General features: G+C 45.9%; 1 protein-coding gene across 1 annotated transcript; it reads left to right on the top strand.

The window, feature by feature from the left end:
- Positions 1-71: 71 nt before the first annotated feature.
- Npc2 (NPC intracellular cholesterol transporter 2) lies at positions 72-23,738 on the top strand. Its single transcript, XM_006982848.4, has 4 exons — positions 72-355; positions 7,064-7,171; positions 12,349-12,521; positions 23,016-23,738. Exons 1-4 carry the CDS (start codon positions 274-276, stop codon positions 23,100-23,102), a joined length of 450 nt encoding a protein of 149 aa, XP_006982910.1. The 5' UTR covers positions 72-273; the 3' UTR covers positions 23,103-23,738.
- Positions 23,739-24,565: the final 827 nt, after the last annotated feature.

Below are 24,565 nucleotides of genomic sequence, written 5' to 3'. Positions count from 1 at the left end.
CCAACGCGGGGCGGTGACTAATCGAGGGGGGCGCACGCAAGGAAGAGCGGGATCTCTGCCGGCAGCGCCTGGGAGCGGAAGAGATGGGCGGAGATAAAGGGCAAGCAGCTGGCCCGGCGCCCTGGAGCCCGGGCGGGGCGCGGGCGGGCCTTCGCTGGTTACTGGTCGCAAGTGGCCTGACCCGGCTCCTCCCTCGGTCCGCCGTGACAAGTTTATCTTGTGACTGCCCCAGCTGCGTTTTCCTTCCTAGATTGCGGAGCCCTCTTATCCACGATGCGTTTCCTGGCCGCCACGATCCTGCTGCTGGCGCTCGTCGGTGCCATCCAGGCCGAGCCCCTGCACTTCCAGGACTGCGGTGAGCCCTGAGCCCACTCGAGGAGACCCGGGGGCTGGATTGGGGCGGGTTCGTAGAACGTGGACGCTCAGCCGCGGACCCAGGGTGGAACGGGATGGGTTGAGTCCGAAGGTACCACCAGCCTTGATGAAACTTAACAACCCCCACACCCCCCATCCCCGCACAACTTTGATTCTCCTTGCAACGCGTGTTTTGAGGTAATCTCTCAAAACACTCTCAAGGTGAACCTTGTGCTGAAGTTCTCTGAAGTTTGTTGGGTAGACAGCAATCAAGCCCGCATGTAGTCGCAGGACTCGACGGGAAGACCGGAAGGTTGCGAATTCATGGCTAGCCTGGGCAGTGTAGTGGGACCATAAAACAATAGGGTCGACAGCAGGTCTGCATCCAACACAGATTGAGGGGATGGGCAGAGTATTCCTTTTGATTTACTCCGTGTATCTTCTCTTGCCTTTCCCCTTTGTTCCTTTGAAGATTACTCGGTGTGTGGGGTGGGGAGGGGGGACGGTATGAGGCAGTCTCACATTGTAGCCCAGTTCGGCCAGCTAAGCTTTTTTTGTCTTCCTTTCTCTTGCTGACAAGACAGAAACCAGTTCTCATCATTTACAAAGTAGGGTTTCATTTGGGCTAATGAATTTCGTTATTCTTGATCTGTTGTCTCCCATAAAACTCGTATTTCGAGTGATATGACACCTAACTTCCTCCCAACGCTGCCGCGGGACTCTGTTAAAAAACAAAATACAACAGAGGGTAGAAATCTCGAGTTCATCCAGTCAAGGCTATGCAATTAATTGCTGGAGCAATTGGGGGCGGGGTGGCGATTAGAGGTGGAAAGGTATAGAGATAAGCCCAAGACAAAAACTGATTTTGTAAAATACGTGAGCAGGAGGGAAAGAAACATGGAGATCACGGTGAATCATTGAATCAAAGAGTTATTAGGTCGGGTTGGAGAGATGGCTCAGTGGTTAAGAGTGCCTACTGTTCCAGAAGACTAGAGTTCAATTCCCAGCATCCACATTGTGTGGCTCAGAACTGCCTATATCTCCAAATCCAGGGAGTCCAATGCCTCTGGTGCCAGCACTCAGAGGCACAGGCACACGCTCAGATAACCCTAATAGAGGCTGTGGGGGTGGGGTAGGTTAAGTAAGCCTTCCTAAAGTCACACAGTTGAATGGGGAACCAAGTTAAGTATGCTTCTTTGTAGTCAGTCTCCAGGCAATACTCAGTAACATCTCAATAAATACTTACTGAAAAAGTAGATGAGGGAATTCATACTTTTTCTAAGATGTTATCAAACCTCCTGTTCAGGCAAAAGCAAAGGTGGGCGTGTGGAACTGATTGATTGATTAATCAACCTAATTATTGATTAATAGGGACCGCTGCCTGGTCGGACTTCACAGATGCCATTTCACTAAAGTAGGAGGCCAGCCGAAAGTGGCTGTTTTCCCTCTGTTAAACTTCTTACATTCTTATTCTATTTTTAAGATGTGTGTGTTCGTGTGTACCCAAGCATGTGGCAGCCAGAGTACAACCCCTCAGGTATCATCATCAGGAACACCATCTGCTTCTTTAGAGACATGGCCACCCACTTTTTCTGAGCCGGTGGCTCTCACTGGCCTGCGGCTCACCAATTAGTCTAGATTGGCTAGACAGGGAGCTCTGTGGTCCTCCATGTGTGAGCTGCCATGAGTGGCTTTTTTGTTTGTTTGTTGGAGATAGGGTTTCTCTGTAGCTCTGGCTGCCCTGGAACTTGTCCTGCAGACCAGGCTGACTCTGCTTCCCAAGTGCTGGGATTAAAGGCGTGTGCCTCCTCTACACAGCATTTTCTGTGTGGATTCTGGAAATTGAACTTGGGTCTTCTGCTTGCAAGACAAGCACTTTTTCCACAGAGATATTCCCTCCCACCTGTCCTTTGTCAGCCTTAGGACCAACACTCAGATGAAGGCACTGTATCAGTTTTATTAACTCATTCTTCAACATCTGTTTCACAGGAAGGAAACCAGAGCACATAGACTGACTTGTCTAAAATCCTACAGCGAAGCAGGAGGTTGATTGATAAGTCTCTGACCTATTGGCCTTCAGTCATTTTGGCCTTCAGTATTTTTTTTAAATTTATTCATTTGTTTTATGTATGTGAGTGCTCTATCTGTACATTTTTATTCCAGAAGAGGGCATCAGATCCCACTATAGATGGTTGTATACCTCCATGTGGTTACTGGGAATTAACTCAGGACCTCTGGAAGAGCAGTCAGTGCTCTTAACCCCTGAACCATCTCACCAGCCCATGTTGCAGTTGGTTTTTGTTTGTTTGAGACAGCTTTGTAGACTAGCCTGAACTCACAAAGATCTGTCTGCCTCTATATTAAGAAATGCTGGGATCAGCTGGGCAGTGGTGGCGCACGCCTTTGATCCCAGCACTCGAGAGGCAGAGCCAGGTGGATCTCTGTGAGTTTGAGGCCAGCCTGGTCTACAGAGCGAGATCCAGGACAGGTACCAAAACTACACAGAGAAACCCTGTCTTGAGAAAACCAAAAAAGAACAAAAGAAATGCTGGGATCTAAGTCATGTACCACCATGCCTACTTTTTTTTTTTAAAGACAGGTATATACCTCTGGGAAGAACTTGTTTTTCATATTTTATTTATTTGTGTGTATGTATGTAGGAGGACCCACACATGCACCTCATACATGTGAAGGTCAGAACACAACGTCTAGGAATCGTATCTCCTCTTCCTCTGTGTGGGTTCCAGGAACTGAACTCAGGTTGTCAGCCTTGGTAGCAAGTGCTTTTACCCAGATATAAAGAAATTAAAAGAAAGGGGGGTTCCCATGACAGATTTTAAATTAGGAAATACAAGGTAAAAATTTCAGCACCCCAATGAAAAGATTTGCATTCCATTCTGTGCCCACCTTCTCCTGGGGTGGAATTAACTCAAGTGAGACCTGGAAGCTAGTGAACTACTTACTTATGCAATATTTGCAGTGGGAACTGAGGGGTTTGTTCTATTGACGTTTGAAGTCCCGGAACCTCTTGTCAGGGGGCGTGGGAGGGGGAACCGCACGAAAGAACTGTAAGTACCCTTTCCTTTGATCCTGCGAGATCACCCGTGACCCAACTTTGAAGAAGCAGGTAGAGCTGGACACTGAAGCCTGGCCACAGGAGCACTGGATGTTCAACTTTGTTTTTCCTGACCGCCAATCATGGGACGCAGTGAGAGGGCGCCAAGAGCGTGGACACTGTGCGAGCAAGCTGGGAGATGGGGACTGCACAGTGTCACTTACAGACCCCCATCGATCGGGTTTGATGATGGAGGGAACTTCAAGGGACCCTTCCAAGCTGAGGGCGAGCCCCGGTAAAGGAAGTCAAGCGCATTCACTTTGTCGTTTCACGTTCTCCGTGACCAGTTCCTAGCTAACCTGGGAACTACATGGCAGGCCATGTAGCCGCAACTTATGACCAGAGTCCATACTGTTGGCTGTAAACGTTACTGTTGTCCGTGAAGTGTATTAAAGGTGAGAAGCTTAGCTTTCCTGCCAGAGGAGGCCTTGCTTCCTCACCCAGGAGCAGCTGTGTCAGTTCCTGGACTGAATCCAGAAATAATGATGATTACAGTCAATGATTTCAGTGGTACGGCTTGTTCCAGAGCTGAGGATATGTTGGCTCACTACCCTCAGGGTAACTTGCCTTGAGGCTACGCAGTAAGAAGTTGGCCTTAGACTCCAAACCCAGGTGACAGGCCTGAGTCTGCCCCCTCAGTTCCAGTAGCTGAAAAGTACTACCCCCCTGCCTGTCACAGGCTCTATTGTTTGCTCATTCTCTCCCGTTCTGCTGTCCAGTGGCGGGGACTTGAATTACCTTTGCTTTTCTGACCATTATTTTTTAAACATAAGTAGTAGTATTTACAAGTATATCATTTCCAGCATCTGTGTAGCCCTTACCCAAGTAATTTTACTAGAGAGAAAAAGAAATCTAGGGTGGAGTACTCGTAACCGGTAACTGGTACTGTTAGAGGAAGGAGTGTGTAGGGTAAAGCTTGGGCCCTGGCCGCCCCGACAAGCTAGGCTTGGCCACACATCTCAAATGCCAGTTAAAGAGACAAGTAAAGGCAGCCTGAGGTATGGCTCAGTAGTTTAGGGCACTTTGTTGCTCTTCCAGAGGATTCAGGTTCAGTTCCTGGCACTCTCCTGGTGACTCACAACCATCCATAACTCCAGTTCCAGGGGATCCAATGCCCTCTCTGACCTACATGGGTACCATGTATAATATATACATATGTGTAGGCAACACATTCACACACAAAAATAAATAAACCTAGCCAGGCAGTGGTGATGCACACCTTTAGTCTCAGCCCTCAGGAGGCAGAGGCAGGCAGATCTCTTGAGTTTGAGGCTAGCCTGGTCTACAAAGTGTGTTCCACGGCAGCCAAAGCTACAGAGATAAACCTTGCCTATAAATAAATAGATCTTAAACAATTTCTTTGAAAAGAGCAAGTAACATTGAAAAGCCCAGAAAGGACATTATTCAGTGTGGCCATGTTGGAAAGAACATACAAAGGAACCACTCATCAATCTTTGGGGTACTCTTAAGAGGTTCGTATTGAAATCAAGGGCAAGAGATATGAATAATAAGGTAGTCAGCTCAGGTCTGTCCTGCAAGGTGGTCTGACAAGTTGTCAGAACTGTGAAATCTCTTCCTGGCACCAATGTGTCACACCGCCCCCGGCCCAAGCCATTGGGGTCCCTTGTTGGAGTGGTCTGATAGCGCAGTATCTCTTTCACATACCTTCTCTTCTGCTAGAAGGGTTACTGCACCTGTTGGTGTAGCTGGTCTTGCTTCCATCTTGACTGGATGAATCAGCCCTGCTTGGGACCTAAGTTTGTTTTTTCTTTCTTTCTTTGTTTGAAACAGGGCTGGCCTCAAACTTTCTCTCCCGCCTTAGCTGTCCAAGTGCTGCATGTACTGATCACCAACCTGGTCCCAGCCGGGCCCTGAGTGTGTTTGAAGCTGTAAGGGTCTTGACCTCTGGCTTCCTCCTCCTCTGCTTGCTTCTGGGAAAAGTCAAAGTTTAAAGACTTAGTTAGGATTGGAGATCCTGCCTGTTAGAGCCAGAGTACTTCATGACTGTGAGTGAGCCTCCTAGATCCTGCCCTGGAGAACGTGACCAACAGGAAAGCAGAAGTACTATGGAGAACTTCAGCTTTAAGGGACGGTCCTCCCACTCTTGAGGGAACTGTTTCCTCTTTTCAGGACCATTCCTCTGTTGAGGATTGAGATGGTAGTTCCTCTTAAATTCTATAAGCCACTCACTCATAAGACAGTGGGTTTTAGGTACCACTGATTTAAAAAACCAAGTTTGGCTAACTAACCCAGACCACTAACACAACTGTTTATTTTTTTCTTTCTTTCTTTTTTTGTTTTTGGTTTTTGGTTTTTGGTTTTTTTTTTTGAGACAGGGTTTCTTCTTGTAGCCTTGACTGTCCTAGAACTCAGTCTGTAGACCAGCCTAGCCTCACGCTCAGAGATCTGCCTGCCCCTGACCTTCACACATGCATTGTGGCACATATGCATGTACACATACATATACAATAAATGAATTTTTTTTTTTAAAAAAAAAGGAATTTAAGACAAGATATGAAGATCCTTGAGTTCTGTCCCCAAGTATCCCCACAAAAAAAGGGGTGGGGGGAGAAAGGGGAAAATCAAGACAAGAATCTAGGAACCGTTAGGTTTTTTGTTTGTTTGTTGTTTGCTTTTTTTATTGATTGATTGATTGATTGATTGATTGAGACAGGGTTTCTCTGTGTAGCCCTGGCTGTCCTGGAACTCAGAGAGATCCACCTGCTTCTGCCTCCCAAGTGCCGGGATTGAAAGTGTGGGCCACCATGCCTGACTTTTTTTAACACAGTGTTGTGTGAACATGGTCTCACTATATTTCTTAATTAGATCAATTAGTATTCTCTTCGCTAAGAAATCAACTAGCTTTTCATTCGGTTTATAGGATTGATTTTAGCAATACCAAGATTCTCAACTTTTGCGTTATTTTGTGTGTGAGTGTGTGTGTGTGTGTGTGTGTGTGTAAGAGAGAGAGGTGCGTGCATGATGTCCGTGCACATGTAGAGATGAGAGGAAGTCTCAGATGTGGGTCCTTGCCTTCTGCCTTGTTTGAAATAGGGTTTCTTCGCCACTCTGCTGGCTGCATCTCACAGGCTAGCTGACTGGAAAGGGTTTTCTACCTTTCTCTACCTCCATGCCTCTGTAAGAACACTGGAGTTGCAAATGCACACGACCATACCCAACTTTACATGGGTTCTGAGGGTTCGAACTCAGGCCCTTACACTGTGCAGCAAGTGCTTCATTTTCCTTTTGAGCCATCTCCCCAGCCCCAAATTCTTGCCAGTCAGAAGAAAATCAAGGGGGCTGGAGAGATGGCTCAGAGGTTAAGAGCACTGACTGCTCTTCCAGAGGTCCTGAGTTCAATTCCCAGCAACCACATGGTGGCTCACAACCATCTGTAATGAGATCTGGGGCCCTCTTCTGGTGCACAGGCACACATGCAAGCAGAATACTGTATACATAATAAATAAATAAACAAAAAAAAAAAAAAGAAGAAAATCAAGGACCCCGAGAGAGGACCGCACTTCCCCATGAGGCACCGTCAGCCTCAGTGATGTATTTTCCCTCCTATTCAAATTCACTTTTCTTTTTTGGCAGGCTCTACGGTGGGAGTTATAAAGGAGGTGAATGTGAGTCCGTGTCCCAGCCAGCCCTGTGAGCTCCACAAAGGCCAGTCCTACAGCGTCAATGTCACCTTCACTAGCGGTGAGTAAATGTGGTGACTTTACCTCCAATTCATGTCGAACCATAATAGAAATGGGAGGCGTTGGAATGAGCATAGGAATGTAGGGGACCATGGCTTGGCTGTCAAGAATGTGTCAGCCTCCTCTCTGACTTGCACAAAGCTAGAATTCACTGTTTGCTGGACAGGACAGAATCTGGGTCCGTAACTCTCCATTACTTGTCCCATTCTGAAAGGAAACCGGGAGGACTGCATTGATAAAAGGAAGCATATTTAACTTACAGTTCTGGCTAGAAGTAGGGAGGGGAGAAAAAAAACCCGAAGTAGTTTCACAACGTATAAAAAGGATGTCGTAAAAGCCGGGAGCCGTGCCGACTTCAGCTGTGAGTCAGAACTGTGTGCGCGCCTCTCTGAAGCCAGGGTAGCAGTCTGCTGTCTCCCAGCAGGAAACCCCTGCTAGGTCCTGAGACCCCCTTTCTCATCCTGGGCTCCTGCTGTCTCCAGTGCAGCCCTGGGGACCTGACCGAGACAGCGAGAGGTGGAGAAAGGACAGACACCAATGTTAACATTCTGCATCATGTTCCTTCAAGCCAGGCTGCAGGGGAAGAATCATGAGCCCGGGAGCGGCCTCACATTATAGGAAAAGCCACGGCCACAGGGAGAGACCTCATCTCAGTGGTTCTCAACCTTCCTAATGCTGCGACCCTTTAATACAGTTCCTCATGTCGTGGTGACCCCACCACCACCTTACAATCATTTTTGTTGCTGCTTCATAACAGTAATTTTGCTGCTGTTATGAACTGTGATAGCTGATATTCAGGGTGTCTGATATGTAACCCCTGTGAAAGGGTTGTTTGACCCACAAAAGGGGTTGAGACCCATAGGTTGAGAACTGCTGCCTTATCTCCAAAGAGAAGAAAGGGGGTGTGTGAAATGGCTCCCTGGGTATGGCACTTGTCACCAGCCTGGATACTTCAGTTCAGTCCCCAGAACCCACATGGTCAAAGGAGAAAACATTCCTACAAGTGCATTGTCCCATACTATACACACACGCACACGCACGCATGTACACACACACACACATACGCACGCACGCACGCACGCGCACACACACATGCATGTACACACACTCTAAAGGCAGAGGTTGTGCACCAGATAGAGATGGCTCAGTACTTAAGAGAGCTTGCTGCTCTTGAAGACCTAAGTTGGGTTCCCAGTACCCACGTGGCAGCTCACAACCGCCTGGAACTCCAGCTCCAGGCCATCCAGTGCCCCTCCTCGGGCTTGCACAGGCACTCACACATCTGTGCGCGTACACACACATAAGCCTTAATGAAAATAAAATTTTAAAAAGTGTAAAGAATCTAGACAAGCCGGGCGGTGGTGGCGCACGCCTTTAATCCCAGCACTCAAGAGGCAGAGACAGGTGGATCTCTGTGAGTTTGAGGCCAGCCTGGATTACAGAGTGAGTTCCAGGAAAGGTGCAAAGCTACACAGAGAAACCCTGTCTCGAAAAACCAAAAAAAAAAAAAAAAAAAAAAAAGACTCTAGACAGTGTGAAATGCTTCTCCTGGACAGAGCAGCTGTCTTCGACGCTTCCTTTGTCTCCTCTCCCATGAACTACCCAGAACCCAGAGAACTCAGCACTGCTTGCTTCAAAGCTCAGAGAACGAGCTCTCTGCTTTCTTTCTTAATCCCCCCTATCCCCTCTGCTTGTTTGTTTAAAGGAAAAAAAAAATAGAAGCCGGGGAGATGGCTCAGTTTGGTAAGAGCACTCATTGCACAAACTTGAGGACCTGAGTTCAGATCCCAGCACCCACATAAAACGCTGGGTGTGGCCGCACACATGCCTCTAAGTCCAGTGCTGTGAGTACAGAGGCTGGAGGATGGCAGGGAGTGGGGGCCCTTGCTGGCCACCAGCCTAGCTCCAGTTTAGTGAGTGTCTTAGGGTTTCTTTTGCTGAAACGAAACACTGTGACCAAAAAGCAAGTTGGGGCGGAAAGGGTTTATTCAGCTTACACTTCCATCATTGAAGGAAGTCAGGATAGGAACTCAAACAGGGCAGGAACCTGGAGGCAGGAGCTGATGCAGAGGCCCTGAGGGGATGCTGCTTACTGGCTTGTTTAGCCTGCTTTCTTACAGAACCCAGGACCACCAGCCCAGGGATGGCACCAACCACAGTGGGCTGGGCCCTCCCCCATCAGTCACTAAGAAATGCCCTACAGCCGGATCTTATGGAGACATGTTCTCAACTGAGGTTCCCCCCTTTCAGATGACTCGAGTTTGTGTGTCAAGTTGACACAAGACCAGCCAGCACAGTGAGAGACTTATCTCAGAGTACTCACTCCTTTGAGAATCGGAGAGTAAGAGGGCAGAAGTCAGGGTGTCGTCCTCTGGTCTCCTGCGTATGCACCTATGGATACACACAGCATTGTAATTGAAAGCCCTGTCCACCACACACACACACACACACACACTCTCACACACACAGCCTTGTAAGTGAAAGCCATGCCCACCCTACACATACACACACACACACACACACACACACACACACACACACACAGCCTTGTAAGTGAAAGCCGTGTCCACCCCACACAGAAAGAATGGAACAGCCACGTGTAGTAGTTGATGCCTATAGTCACAACACTATAGAGGAAGAAGCAAGAGAATTCAAAGCTGGCCTGGACTAAATAGCAATATCCTTTCTGTGAGTTCGAGGCCAGCCTGGTCTGTAGAGTGAGTTCAAGGATAGCCAGGGCTACACAGAGAAACCCTGTCTTGAAAAACCAAAAAAAAAAAAATTTTTTTTTCTTTTTTTCAAAGGCAGGGTCTGACATGTAGCCTTAATTGGCCTAGAACTCACTATGTAGACCAGGCCAGCCTTAAACTAACAGAGATACCCCTGCTTCTTCCTCCCTAGCGCTGGGATTAAAGGCAGGAGCCACCATGCCCTACTTAATTTTTTTTTTTTTTTTTTAATTGAGGGCTGGGGAGATGGCTCAGTCAGTAGCATGCTTGCCATACAAACACAAAGACCTCAAATGGATCTTCAGAAGTCATGTAAAATGCCAGGAATGGTTGTCCTGGCAACAGGCTCATAGCCCCACAATGGGAAGATGGAAACAGGTAGATCCCCGAGGCTCACAGGCTGATTTTCAGAATGTCTTCAGATTAACAGAAGACAGCTGATATATATATAACAAGCCAAGTAACACCAAATGCTCCCTGGACTTTGGCTTCCTCTGGAGGAATTCCCTGATCCCTCCAAGTAGTGACTTGGCCATCACCAGCTGAGTTCTTATGATAGATTCCTGTGGCCTGCAGCACTCAGCCTCAACAGAAAGCGGTCCTAAAACCTTTTGTGTAAAAACATGTGCGAGTGTTTGTGTGTGAACATACAGCCTGAGGTTGCCTCAAGATGCTGTGTGCCTTGTTTTTTGAGACTTTCTTCTTACTGGCTCAGAACTTACCGATTTGGCCAGGTTGGCTGCCAGTGAGCCTCTATTTTATAATTGTTGTTTTGTCTTTGGTTTTTTAGTTTTTACTTTTATATTTATGCATATAAGGGTTCTGCCAGCATGTATGTATGTACACATGTGCAAGCCTGGTGCTCACCGAAGTCAGGAGAGTGTGTTGGATCCCCTAGAGTTGGAGTTATGGATGGTGGTACGCTACCATGTAGGTGCTGAGAATCGAACCTGGGTTGTCCAGAAGAGTATCTAGTGTTCTTATCTGACAGAGTTACTCTCCAGTCCCCTCTGCCCCCGTGGAGGGTTTTTAATGTACACTCTTCTTCAGCTGTTTTGTTGATCATGAAAAGTAATAGTCTGATCAAGATGCTGACTAAATGCGTTTTAAAAAAAATAAAATTAAGGGGCTGGAGAGATGGCTCAGCGGTTAAAAGCACTGGCTGCTCTTCCAGAGGACCCGGGTTCCAGCACCCACATGGCAGCTCACAACTGTCTATAACTCCAGTTCCAGGGGATCTAGTGTCTTCATTTAGATGTTAATGCAGGCAAAACCAATGCACATGAAAATAAAAATAAATAAATTAAAAAAAATAAAATTACGAGCTCATGAGATGACTTAGCAGCTAAAGGTGCCTGTTGCCAAGCCTCAGCCTGGAGTTGAACCCCAGAATCCACACAGTGGAAGGGGAAAGCTGACTCCTGAGAGTTGCCCTCTGACCTCTACACCTATGCTGTGACATGTTCACACCCTTCCTCCACTAACTACATGGATTTTAGGCTTTTTTTAAAATGGCTATTTAAAAATTAAAAGAATGAAATACAGCCAGTACCCTGGATCTCCAAAATGCCACAACAGCGTATAACATTACTGGAGGTTTTGGGGTACAGGTCTGGGCCCTGGCAGCCTGACAGGGGAGGCCCAGCCTCGTCCTTGGTATTCTAATTAAAAAGACAGAGAAAGGGAACTTACTGGGTGTGGTCACGCTGGGAAGAGGAACTAATCAAGAGGCTGAGTGAGCCCTTCGTGGTTACTGGTGGTGTCGAGGTGGGTTAGGTTCAGATAGAGGGCAAGAGGTACTCGTTCCTGGTCAAGGTGTCGTACATCGTTAGCTCAGCTCCTGGCCTGTCTCCAAGTTATCAGAACCCTGTGACCTTGCATGGCAAATTCCTTCTTTTGCGGGAAGGATTCCAGGGGGAGTTCCAGTTCCTGATAGTCGGAGGGAAGAGCACAGTGGCCTCTTTAGAGTCTCTTCACTCCTGCGTGAGAACCTGTAATAACTCATTGCCCTGATCTGATAATAATTTTGTCCCTCCTGCTTATCTTCAGTGTAGAAGCTAGAGGGGACCAAGAAATGACAGTCTCTTTTAATCTTACACAGTATCTAAAGGATTAGCTGTCACTGCCGAGCTAGCCTGTGACATTTAAAACACACAGTGCACACCGACAGAAGCCAGTGGTCCTGGTAGTTAAGGTTATTTGTCCCGGTAGCCTGATTCCCTTGATGGGGAGCACGCTCCTTCCACCCTGTGCACCAGGACTAGGTGCTACAGGTGACCCGTGAAGATGGAGACGCCAGAAGGAAGAGACTCTGATCTGCTGCGGTAGCCATCCAGCACTTGAGAATATTTGATGACTTGACTTAGAATTTGCAGATACACGATCCTTCACCGCTCTTGCTCTCTGTCTGGATACACAATCCTTCACGGCTCTTGCTCTGTCTTCTTAGGCACTCAGTCTGAGAACAGCTCTGCCTCAGTGTACGGCATCCTGGCGGGACTCCCCATCTTCTTCCCCATTCCTGAGCCTGACGGTTGTAAGTGTGGGATCAGCTGCCCCATCCAGAAAGACAAGGTCTACAGCTACCTGAATAAACTGCCAGTGAAGAGTGAATACCCCTCTGTAAGTGACCCTTGATCAAACTGGAGGCCCTGGGGCTGGGTCAGACGTGGGGGGGGGTGCTCGGAGTAGGAAGCAGGAACTGGGGCAAAGGGCCTGTCATTTCTGGTGAAGCTGAAAAGGCCTGAGGGACCCAGGAATGCCCTTTGTATAGACCGGATCCCCAGGAGCTCCCTGTGGAGTGTGTTATTATTTCTGGCTTGTAAGTGAAGAATTGTAAGCCTCTGATGTTAGTACTACAGACAGAGTCCAAGTCTGCTTTACCAAGAAGTCCTGGTGCTTAGATTTAGAGGCAGGGCTCCTAAGTCCAAAGCCTGTGCAGGGTTAAACAATTTTAGCCAGCTAGCAAATAGTAAAAGGTCTAAGTTTTCTTGACAGGGTCCTGGTTTCTCCATGCTCTTGACAAAAGAGCGGGAGCCCTTAGGGCCACAGTAGCATCTCCTTGGAGTAATGTTCCCTCCGCCCACAGCCCTGCTTTACCTACTTCCTGTTCCGCAGGCAGTGCTGGGGTGGTCGCCCTCAGGCAGGAATCATGAGAAAAATGGACTACAGAAAGCAATTGCTCTTTTCCCATAAATGAAGAGCTACTTTGTTGTTTTGTTCCGGAATTGTTCCGGAATTGTTTGTTTGTGTTGAGATAAACAGGCAATCCTCCTGCCTCCCAAGGGCTGGAACTACAGGCATGTGTTACCCATCTGATCAGGAAGGAATTTTGTTTTTGTTTTTTAGGGAAGCCAAGTAGAATCCAGGTGCGATCTTTTCTAGAAAAGGGTAACAAGTAACAGACATTCTAAGAAAACTACCAGCAGTCTATGTTTAGGCAGTGGTTCTCAATATGTGGGTCATGACCCCTTTGGGGTTAAACAACCCATTCAAAGGGGTCACCTAAGAACATTGGAAAACACAGATTTTTGCATTACAATTCACAACAGTAGCAAAATTACAGTTATGAAGTAGCAATGAAAATAATTTTATGGCTGGGGGTCACCACAACAGAGGAACTGTATTAAAGGGTCACAGCGTTAGGAAGGGTAAGAACCACTGGTTTAAGGGTTGTTGGAGACGGTAAAGATTTGTAGATGGCTAGCTAGTTCACAATCTCAGTTAGTATGCCGAGTATCTGTCAGAGCCCGACCCATAGTAGGTACTCTGCATTTAGTTTGACAAACAGCTTAAGCTGTTAGTTTACACACCAAGTTAAACAGCAGCGTATACAAGTTCTGGAGACAAAGTCAAGACAGTTGCAGTGACAAACAGTGGTAGAACCTAATGTCAGGCAGAATGTCTGCACGCGGAAGTAGTCACCGTTAGAGAGGAATCGAGATAAAGATGGAGGAAGTAAATCAAGTGCTTTTTCCCCTTAAATAAAGAACTACTTTATTAGAATTAGAAGTGGGTGGCCAGAGATCGCTCAGCAGTTAGGAGTACTTGCTGCTCTTCTAAGTACCCAAGTTCTTTCCCAGGGGCTGGATGACTCGGCTCATGGCTCCAGTTCTGGGGGTGCCAGCGCCCTCTTCTGGTCTCCTAGGGCACTGCATGCACATGGTGCTCAAGTACTATCAGACAAAACTCACTACTGGTCCTTGTGGCTTGTTAAACCTCTAAGAAAAAAAGGCGTGTTGGTGCACACCTTTGATCCCAGCATTCAGCAGGCTGAGACAGGGGGATCTCTGAGTTCAAGGCCAGCCAGGGCTACATAGCGAGACCTGTCTTTAAAAAATTACAAAATTAGAACGAACAATGGCTCAACACTTAGAAGGCTTAGGCAGGAGGATTGCTATGGGTTGAAGGCCAGCCTAGACATCTAGTGAGTTCCCGAGTTCCAGGCTGCCTGGGATGCAGAAGTGAGACTGTCTCAGGAAACAGTCACAACCCCACAGCTCATGGTTGGAATGGAGCGAGTCACAGTCGAGATCTCAGATGAGATCTAGAATCCGCAATCAGCTTAGGATAAGAGCTGTGCCTGCTCATGTGCACTCTGGGCAGTTGAAAAGCTGAGGCAGCATTGACGTGCGTTCAAAACAACCTGGGCTATACAGTGAGTTCCAGGCCCGTCTGGGAGGGGCGAGGCCAATGGGGTGGGGATGGGGAGGGCAGTTCAAGGAAGTTAACTTAAACTCTGATGCTACACACGGTGGTTGTCCTGTAAATTATCCAGTACACATGCCTTTGGACCAGTGGTTCTCAGCCTTCCTAATGCTGCGACCCTTTAATACAGTTCCTCATGTTGTGGTGACCCCCAACCATAAAATTAATTTCATTGCTACTTCATAACTTGAATTTTGCTATCACAACGTAAATATCTGTTTTCCCATGGTCATAGATGACCCCTGTGAAAGGGTCGCCTGACCCTCCACCACAAAGGTCACACCCCATAGGCTGAGAACCACTGCTTTGGACCATCCTTTGTGCTTTGGCATTTTTATTTCTAGCTAACAAGAAAGTCTGTTTACACTGACGAATCTAAGGGCTTTTATTTTCTGTTTTCACCGTTCAAGGGGAAAAGCCTATAGAAGTTTGTCAAATAAGTGAGAAGCAATTTAAGTTTTGTTGTTGTTGTTTGCTTTTTTTTTTTTTTCCGAGACAGGGTTTCTTTGTGTAGCTTTGCGCCTTTCCTGGAGCTCACTTGGTAGCCCAGGCTGGCCTCAAACTCACAGAGATCCGCCTGCCTCTGCCTCCTGAGTGCTGAGATTTAAAGGCGTGCGCCACCACTACCACCACCGCCACCACCATCTGGCTTAAATGTAAAACTGTTATTTTTGAAGGCTCTGTTTACATGCCTGCGGTCTCGGAGGGAAGTCAGTAGCGCACACTTGTAACCTCAGCGCTCAGGAGGCAGAAACGGGAGGACCAGAAGTTTGAGGCCAGCCTGAGCTACAGAGCAAGCCCTAGGTCAGCTAAAGCTGTGTAACAAAAACTCTGTTTCAACAAATGGAGGGCGGGAAGAAAAAAGGAAAGAAGAGAAGAGTTTTAGAACTACATTTGATAACCAGGTCTGGTGGTCCACCTAAAATCCCAGGATTCAGGGGGCTGAAGTCGGGGGATTACTACAAATTTAGGGCCACACTACATAGTAAGTTCAAAGCTAATCTGGGTTAGCTATGAAGACTATATCTTAAAGGAGGAGCTAGAGAGATGGCTCAGTGGTTAAGAGCACTAGCTGCTCCTGCAGAGGACCCGGGTTCAATTCCTAGCATCAAGAAGCAGCTCAGAACCATATGTGACTCCAGTACCAGGAATACAAGTAATGTACATACATTCCGGCAAACGTTCATACACATGAAATAAAATTTAGGAGAATAATTTAAACAGAAAAGAAGAGGAGAGAGGGAAGAAATATTACACTTGAAAAATTACATTGACAAACTGGACGAGGTTGGATGACATCATTGATATAAGTTGGTTCACTCTTCAGAGTTAAGGCCACCGATAGTGGCCATATCCTAATCGGGCTTCATGATGATATGACTTAAAAAGAAAGAATTCAGGAGAGGCAACCTGTAAAGACGCCGGTAAGCCACCAGCCACGTGGCAAGGTATAGATTTATAGAAATGAGTTAATTTAAGATATAAGAACAGTTAACAAGGACATTCAGTCCCAGCGGCGGCCCACAGAGGTAGACAGGCCCGGCGGCAGAGACAAGCAGACGCAGGTAGGCCTGCGGCGGGGGCCGGTGGAGGTAGACGGGCCCAGCGGCGGCAGCCGACAGGGATATTCAGACCCAGCGGCAGCCGGCAGAGACATTCAGGCCCAGCGGCGGCCCACAGAAGTAGACGGGCCCAGCGGCGGCCCGCTGAGGTAAACGGGCCCGGCGGCAGCGGCCGACAGGGACATTCAGGCCCGGCAGCAGCCGGCAGAGACATTCAGGCCCAGCGGCGGCCCACAGAGGTAGACAGACCCGGCGGTAGAGACAAGCAGACGCAGGTAGGCCTGCGGCGGCGGCGGCCCGCGGAGGTAGACGGGCCCAGCAGCAGCCGGCTGAGGTAGACGGGCCCAGCGGCGGCAGCTGACAGAGATATTCAGGCCCGGCGGCAGCCGGCAGAGACATTCAGGCCCAGCGGCGGTCCACAGAGGTAGACAGGCCCGGCGGCGAAGACAAGCAGACGCAGGTAGGCCTGTGGCGGCGGCCTGTGGAGGAAGACGGGCCCAGCGGCAGCCCGCTGAGGTAGACGTGCAGCGGCCGACAGGGACATTCAGGCCCGGTGGCGGCCCCCAGAGGCAGACAGACCCAGCGGCAGCTGACAGGGACATACAGGCCCGGCGGCGGACCGCAGAGGTAAACAGGCCCAGGGACGGAGACAAGCAGACACAGCTTGGAACAGGGACGCCCCTAACCCCAACATCTGGGGAAGAAGCTATCTCCGTGGGTCAGAACCAGAACGAATCTGAACACTCCGTCTGAGGACAACCCAGGGCCCAGCTGCTGATCCTGTGAAACCCAACAACTTGGAGGTGTTGGTGAGACTACCCTGCTCAGCTGAAACCCATCTGGGAGAGGATTCAGATGCCTACAGTTTAAAGTCTGAAGAAACAAGATCAGCTGAGGAGTTGACAAATGAACAAAAAGTGACCTGAGAACACAGAAGAAGGCGCTACCCAGACACCAAACCAGATCACCAGAATCATAAGTATATAATTCACCGATCGAAATCAGCTGCCCCTGAAGAAATAGCCCAAAAGCACCAATTTAACCAAGAACCCCTACTAAACCAAGACTAAAAATTAGAACAAGAGAGGCACTCTCAGACACAGACACCACCTGCACCTCACAGAGGAAGAGATGAGTAGGCGCCAGTGCAAAAATACAGGCAACAACATAAAGACCTATATGGCAACATCAGAACCTAGTGATTCTACACCTGCAAGACCTAAACATACCATGACAGAAGAAACAGAAGAAATCAACCCTAAAAATGACATTAAGAAGATGATAGAGGCCCTTAAAGAAGAAATAAAACATTCCCTCAATGAGGAAATAAAAACTTTCCTTAAAGAGGAATTGAAAAACTACCTTAAAGAGGAAATAAAAACTTTCCTTAAAGAGGAAATAAAAAACTCCCTTAAAGAGGAAATAAAAACTTCCCTTAAAGAGGAAATGAAAAACTCCATTAAAGAGGAAATAAAAAACTCCCTTAAAGAAATGGAAGAAAAAACGAACAAAAAATGGGAAGAAATCAAAGAAAGCCAAGAAAAAGCAATTAAACAGATGAAAGAAACATTCCAAGATCTGAAAAATGAATTTGAGACAATAAAGAAAACACATGCTGAGGGAATGCTGGAAATAGAAATCCTGACAAAACGAACAGGAACTACAGAAACAAGCATAACCAACCGATTGCAAGAGATGGAACAGAGAATCTCTGACACTGAAGACACGATAGAGAAAATAGATTCGTCAGTCAAAGAAAACAATAAAGAAAAAAGGTCCTAACACAAAACGTCCAGGAAATTTGGGACACCATGAAAAGACCAAACCTAAGAATAATAGGGATAGAAGAAGGAGAAGAATACCAACTCAAAGGCGCAGAAAATATATTCAACAAAATCATAGAAGAAAACTTTCCTAACCTAAAGAAAGAAATACCTATGAAGATACAAGAAGCTTACAGAACACCGAATAGGCTGGATCCAAAAAAAAAGTCCCCTCGCCACATAATAATCAAAACACTAAACACACAGAATAAAGAAAAAATATTAAGAGCTGCAAAGGAAAAGGACCAAGTAACATATAAAGGCAAACCCATCAGAATAACACCAGACTACTCAATAGAGACTATGAAAGATAGAAGATCATGGACAAACCTCATGCAGACACTAAGAGACCATGGATGCCAACCCAGACTATTATACCCAGCAAAACTCTTAATCACCATAGGCGGAGTAAACAAAATATTCCAGGATAAAACCAGATTTAATCAATACCTGTCCACAAACCCAGCCCTACAGAAAGCACTAGAAGGGAAAATTCAACCCAAAGAAGCTAAACACATCCATGAAAAATCAAGCAATAGATAATCCTACACCAACATACACCACAGAAGGGCAACACAACACAACCAAAAAAATAACAGGAATTAACAATCACTGGTCATTAATATCCATCAATATCAATGGTCTCAACTCACCTATAAAAAGACACAGACTAACAGAATGGATTAGAAAACAGGACCCATCCATATGCTGCATACAAGAAACACACCTTAACTCCAAAGACAGACACTACCTCCGAGTAAAGGGCTGGGAAAAGGTTTTCCAAGCAAATGGACCTAAGAAACAAGCTGGTGTAGCTATCCTAATATCTAATAAAATAGACTTCAAACTAAAATCAATCAAAAGAGACCAGGATGGACATTACATATTCATCACAGGAAAAATCCACCAAGATGAAGTCTCGATTCTAAACATTTATGCTCCAAATACAAAAGCACCCACATTCATAAAAGAAACACTACTAAAGTTTAAAACGCACATCAAACCCCACACATTAGTAGTGGGAGATTTTAACACACCACTCTCACCAAAAGATAGATCTACCAGACTGAAACTTAACAAAGAAATAAAGGACCTAACAGATGTTATGACTCAAATGGACCTAATAGATATATACAGAATATTCCATCCTAACACAAAAGAATATACCTTCTTCTCAGCACCCCATGGAACCTTCTCAAAAATTGACCACATGCTTGGACACAAAACAAATATCAACAGATACAAAAAAATTGGAATAACCTCCTCTATTTTATCAGACCACCAAGCCTTAAAGTTAGAACTCAATAACAACAAAAATTATAGAAAACCCACAAACTCATGGAAACTGAATAATACCCACCTGAAACATCAATGGGTCAAGGAAGAAATAAAGACAGAAATTAAAGAGTTTCTAGAATTCAATGAAAATGAAAGTACAACATACCCAAACTTATGGGACACTATGAAAGCAGTGCTAAGAGGAAAATTCATAGCTCTAAATGCACACATAAAGAAGATGGAGCAATCCCATACCAATGAATTAACAGCATAACTGAAAGCTCTAGAACAAAAAGAAACAAACTCACCCAGGAGAAATAGACGCCAAGAAATAATCAAATTGAGGGCTGAAATCAACGAAATAGAAAACAAGAGAACAATACAAAAAATCAATGAAACAAAGAGTTGGTTCTTTGAAAAAATCAACAAGATAGACAAACCACTAGCCAAATTAACCAAAAGGCAAAGAGAGAACACCCAAATTCACAAAATCAGAAATGAAAAGGGAGACATAACAACAGACAATGAGGAAATACAGAGAATCATCAGATCATACTTCAAAAACCTGTACTCCACAAAAATGGAAAACCAGGAAGAAATGGACAATTTTCTGGATAAATACCAAATACCAAAATTAAATCAAGACCAGATAAACCATTTAAATAGACCAATAACCCCTAAAGAAATAGAAACAGTCATCAAAAGTCTCCCAACTAAAAAAAGCCCAGGACCAGATGGTTTCAGTGCAGAATTCTACCTGACTTTCAAAGAAGAGCTAATACCAATCCTCTTCAAAGTGTTCCACACAATAGAAACAGAAGGAACACTACCAAACTCTTTTTATGAGGCTACAATTACCCTGATACCCAAACCACACAAAGATGCAACAAAGAAAGAGAACTACAGACCAATCTCCCTCATGAACATTGATGCAAAAATACTCAACAAAATATTGGCAAACCGAATCCAAGAATACATCAAAACAATCATCCATCACGACCAAGTAGGATTCATCCCAGGGATGCAAGGATGGTTCAACATACGGAAATCAGTCAATGTAATACACCATATAAACAAACTGAAAGAAAAAAACCACATGATCATCTCCCTAGATGCTGAAAAAGCCTTTGACAAAATCCAACACCCCTTCATGATAAAGGTCTTAGAAAGAATAGGAATACAAGGAACATTTCTAAACATAATAAAAGCAATTTATAGCAAGCCAACAGCAAACATCAAATTAAATGGAGAGAAACTCAAAGCGATACCACTAAATTCAGGAACAAGACAAGGCTGTCCACTCTCCCCATATTTATTCAATATAGTACTAGAAGTTCTAGCTAGAGCAATAAGACAACAAAAGGAGATCAAAGGGATACAAATTGGCAAGGAAGAAGTCAAACTTTCACTATTTGCAGGTGATATGATAGTATACATAAGTGACCCCAAAAACTCTACCAGGGAACTTCTACAGCTGATAAACTCCTTCAGTAAAGTGGCAGGATACAAGATCAACTCAAAAAAATCAGTAGCCCTCATATACACAAATGATAAAAGGGCTGAGAAAGAAGTCAGAGAAACATCACCCTTTACAATAGCCACAAATAATATAAAATACCTTGGGATAACACTAACTAAACAAGTGAAAGACCTTTTTGATAAGAACTTTAAATCTCTAAAGAAAGAAATTGAAGAAGATATCAGAAAATGGAAGGATCTCCCATGCTCATGGATAGGTAGGATTAACATAGTAAAAATGGCAATCTTACCAAAAGCAATCTACAGATTCAATGCAATCCCCATCAAAATCCCAACACAATTCTTCACAGACTTGGAAAGAAAAATACTCAACTTTATATGGAAAAACAAAAGACCCAGGATAGCTAAAAGAATCCTATACGATAAAGCAACCCTTGGAGGCATCACCATCCCGGACCTCAAACTCTACTATAGAGCTATAGTAATAAAAACAGCTTGGTACTGGTATAAAAACCGACATACGGACCAATGGAATCGAATTGAAGACCCTGACATTAATCCATGCACATATGAACACCTGGTTTTTGACAAAGGAGCCAAAACTATACAATGGAACAAAGAAAGTATCTTCAACAAATGGTGCTGGCATAACTGGATGTCAATATGTAAAAGATTACAAATAGATCCATATCTGTCACCATGCACAAAACTCAAGTCCAAGTGGATCAAAGACCTAAACATAAATCCAGTTACACTAAACTTAATAGAAAAGAAGATAGGAAGCACTCTTGAACGCATTGGCACTGGAGACCATTTCCTAAATAAAACACCGACAGCACAGACCCTGAGCACAACCATTAATAAATGGGACCTCTCAAAACTGAGAAGCTTTTGCAGGGCAAAAGACACAGTCAATAAGACAAAAAGACAGCCAACAGATTGGGAAAAGATCTTCACCAACCCCACATCTGACAGAGGATTGATCTCCACAATATATAAAGAACTCAAGAAACTAGACATCAAAGCACTGAACAGTCCAATTAAAAAATGGGCTAAAGAGCTAAACAGAGAATTCACAAAACAAGAACTACAAATGGCTGAAAGACATTTAAAGAAATGCTCAACATCCTTAATCATCAGAGAAATGCAAATCAAAACGACTCTGAGATACCACCTTACACCTGTTAGAATGGCTAAGATCAAAAACACCAATGACAACCAATGTTGGAGAGGATGTGGAGCAAAGGGAACACTCCTCCACTGTTGGTGGGAATGTAAACTTGTACAACCACTATGGAAATCAGTATGGCGGTTTCTCAGAAAATTAGGAATCAAACTACCTCAAGACCCAGCCATCCCACTCTTGGGCATATACCCAAAGAATGCTGATACATACCATAAAGATACATGTTCAGCTATGTTCATAGCAGCACTATTTGTAATAGCCAGAACCTGGAAACAACCTAGATGCCCATCAACAGAAGAATGGATGAAAAAAATGTGGTACATATACACAATGGAGTACTACTCAGCAGAGAAAAACAATGAAAGCATGAAATTTGCAGGCAAATGGATGGAACTAGAAAATATCATCCTGAGTGAGGTAACCCAAACCCAGAAAGACAGTTATGGTATGTACTCACTCATTGGTGGATTCTAGATATAAAATGAACAATCAGACCACAACCCATAGAACCATAGAGGCTATATATATATAGCATGGAGGTCCGTAGGACGACTGTGGCATATAATAAATTTCAGTTTTACTCAATTATTGAAAAAAAAATAGCCAAATGAATGGAAACACATGAACTATGAACCAAAGACTGAGGGGCTCCCAGCTGGATCAGGCCCTCTGAATAGGTGAGACAGTTGATTGGCTTGATCAGTTTGGGAGGCATTTAGGCAGTGGGACCAAGTCCTGTGCTCATTCCATGAGTTGGCTGTTTGAAACCAGGAACTTATGCAGGGACACTTGGCTCAGTCTGGGAGGAAGGGACTGGACCTCCCTGGACTGAGTCTACCAAGTCGATCACAGTCCTCGGGGGAGGACTTGTCCTGGAGGAGATGGGAATGGAGGGTGGGCTGGGGGTAAGGGGAGGGCGTGGGAGGGGGGAGAATAGGGGAACCCATGGCTGATATGTAGAACTGAATGGTATTGTAAAATAAAAAATATATATCACAAAAAAAAAAAAAGAAAGAATTCAGATTGACGGTGATACATCGGGTCCCGGTTTCACTTTTCCCACTTCCTTTTCTTGTTCCAGATAAAGCTCGTGGTGAAATGGGAACTTCAGGATGACAAAAAGCAAAAGCTCTTCTGCTGGGAGATCCCGGTGGCGATCACAGGCTAAACTCTGTGACACCCCGAGTCTGTGGGGGTGAGGGCCGTGGCTGCAGGGAGGGGAAGACACAGAAGAGAAATCAGACCTGAAATTGAACCCGTGCGGAAGATGAACAGAATTCCAAGACTGCTGTTTGATGCCTCTCGACCTCCAAAAACGTATCTGCGACCCTACTCTTGAGCTCAAGCTCTTGCCCCCTCGATTGCCTTTGTTGAGGCCTCAGAAGGGAGAGGGAGACTGGAGTAGCGTAGAGTAGTCTCCATGGCTGTTGCTGTTGGATTCAAGTCGGTAGGGACGGGAGGAGGTGGCTTAGGGATGTCAGATGACTTGACCCGGGGCTATGGATCCACTGTGAAGGATGGCCTCCGAGAGACTCCCCTCCAGCTGGGGGTATGACCTCTACAGGTTCCTGCTCTCTTAAGTGCCTCCTGAGTCCCGTGCACCTGGCCAGTCCATCTACCGAGTCTCCATAGTGCCCTCAGCCCCGAAGCTTCAACAATAGTGGCCAAACTCTCCAGTGTCCACACACTGGCCGAGAGGTGTTCTGCAGCAGAAACTGAGCTCTGATTAGCTGCTTCTCTGTGGCCAGCTCTCGGTCCTTGTTCTTTAGAAATCTTCATTAAAGATGACGCTTGGTTGCAGCGACTTGGTTTGTCTTGGTTTTTAAACGGTATTAACTCGCACCCTCTCTCTGCACCGGAGATTGAGCCTTCCGATTAATACTAACTTGTTCTTCTATTTGTGTTCAGGCTGTGGTCGCCGGCTTCTTCCAGACAGGTCCACAGCAGGTAGGCAGCCAGTGGAAACCGCCCTTTTCCTCATTCTCTCTCTCTCCCCAGCAAGACCTTATCCATAGAAAGTGACCTCCTTGTTCTGCTCCGCTGCACACAATCCTGCACCACCAGGCATGCTTGAAGCAGCAAACGCCCCCTGGCGAATAGCAGCGCCTGAAGAGGAGCGGAGGGGCGTGGTGACGGGGACACCGTCTGCCCTAACAGGGAAGCCTAGAAACGGAGGCAGGAGGGTTGTGAGTTTCAAGCCAGTCTGAGCAGCAGACTGAGATCCTGTTCAAATAAAGAAACAGGCCTAGCCCACACGAGGCAGGAGGGTCATACGCTCCAGACAAGCCTGAACTGTGTACTTGACTCCTCCCCCCACCCCTACCCCCACCTCCCTCCCTCAAAAAAAAAATCCAGGTGTGGTGGTTCACATGCATAATCTCAGCACGAAAAGGCAGAGGCAGGAGGATTACTGCAAGTTTTGAGACCAACCCCATCTACATAATGAGTTCAAGGCCAGCCTGGGCTAAATGAGACCCAATCGCAAAGAGATAGAGAAGAAACATCATAGCAGGTAATCGTTCATTGATTAAATCTTGAAGTGACCAGTCTGGTCGTGGGTCTCAGTTTGCTGTATGGAATCCATGTACTCTTTAAATTTTTGAGACAAAGTCTGGTGTAGCTCGGGCTGGC

This window comes from Peromyscus maniculatus, chromosome 14 (genome assembly GCF_049852395.1).
Source record: "Peromyscus maniculatus bairdii isolate BWxNUB_F1_BW_parent chromosome 14, HU_Pman_BW_mat_3.1, whole genome shotgun sequence".
In the NCBI taxonomy this organism is placed as follows: Eukaryota; Metazoa; Chordata; class Mammalia; order Rodentia; family Cricetidae; genus Peromyscus; species Peromyscus maniculatus.
Note: the sequence above shows the minus strand (reverse complement) of the source record. Positions and strands in the feature narration are given on the sequence as shown.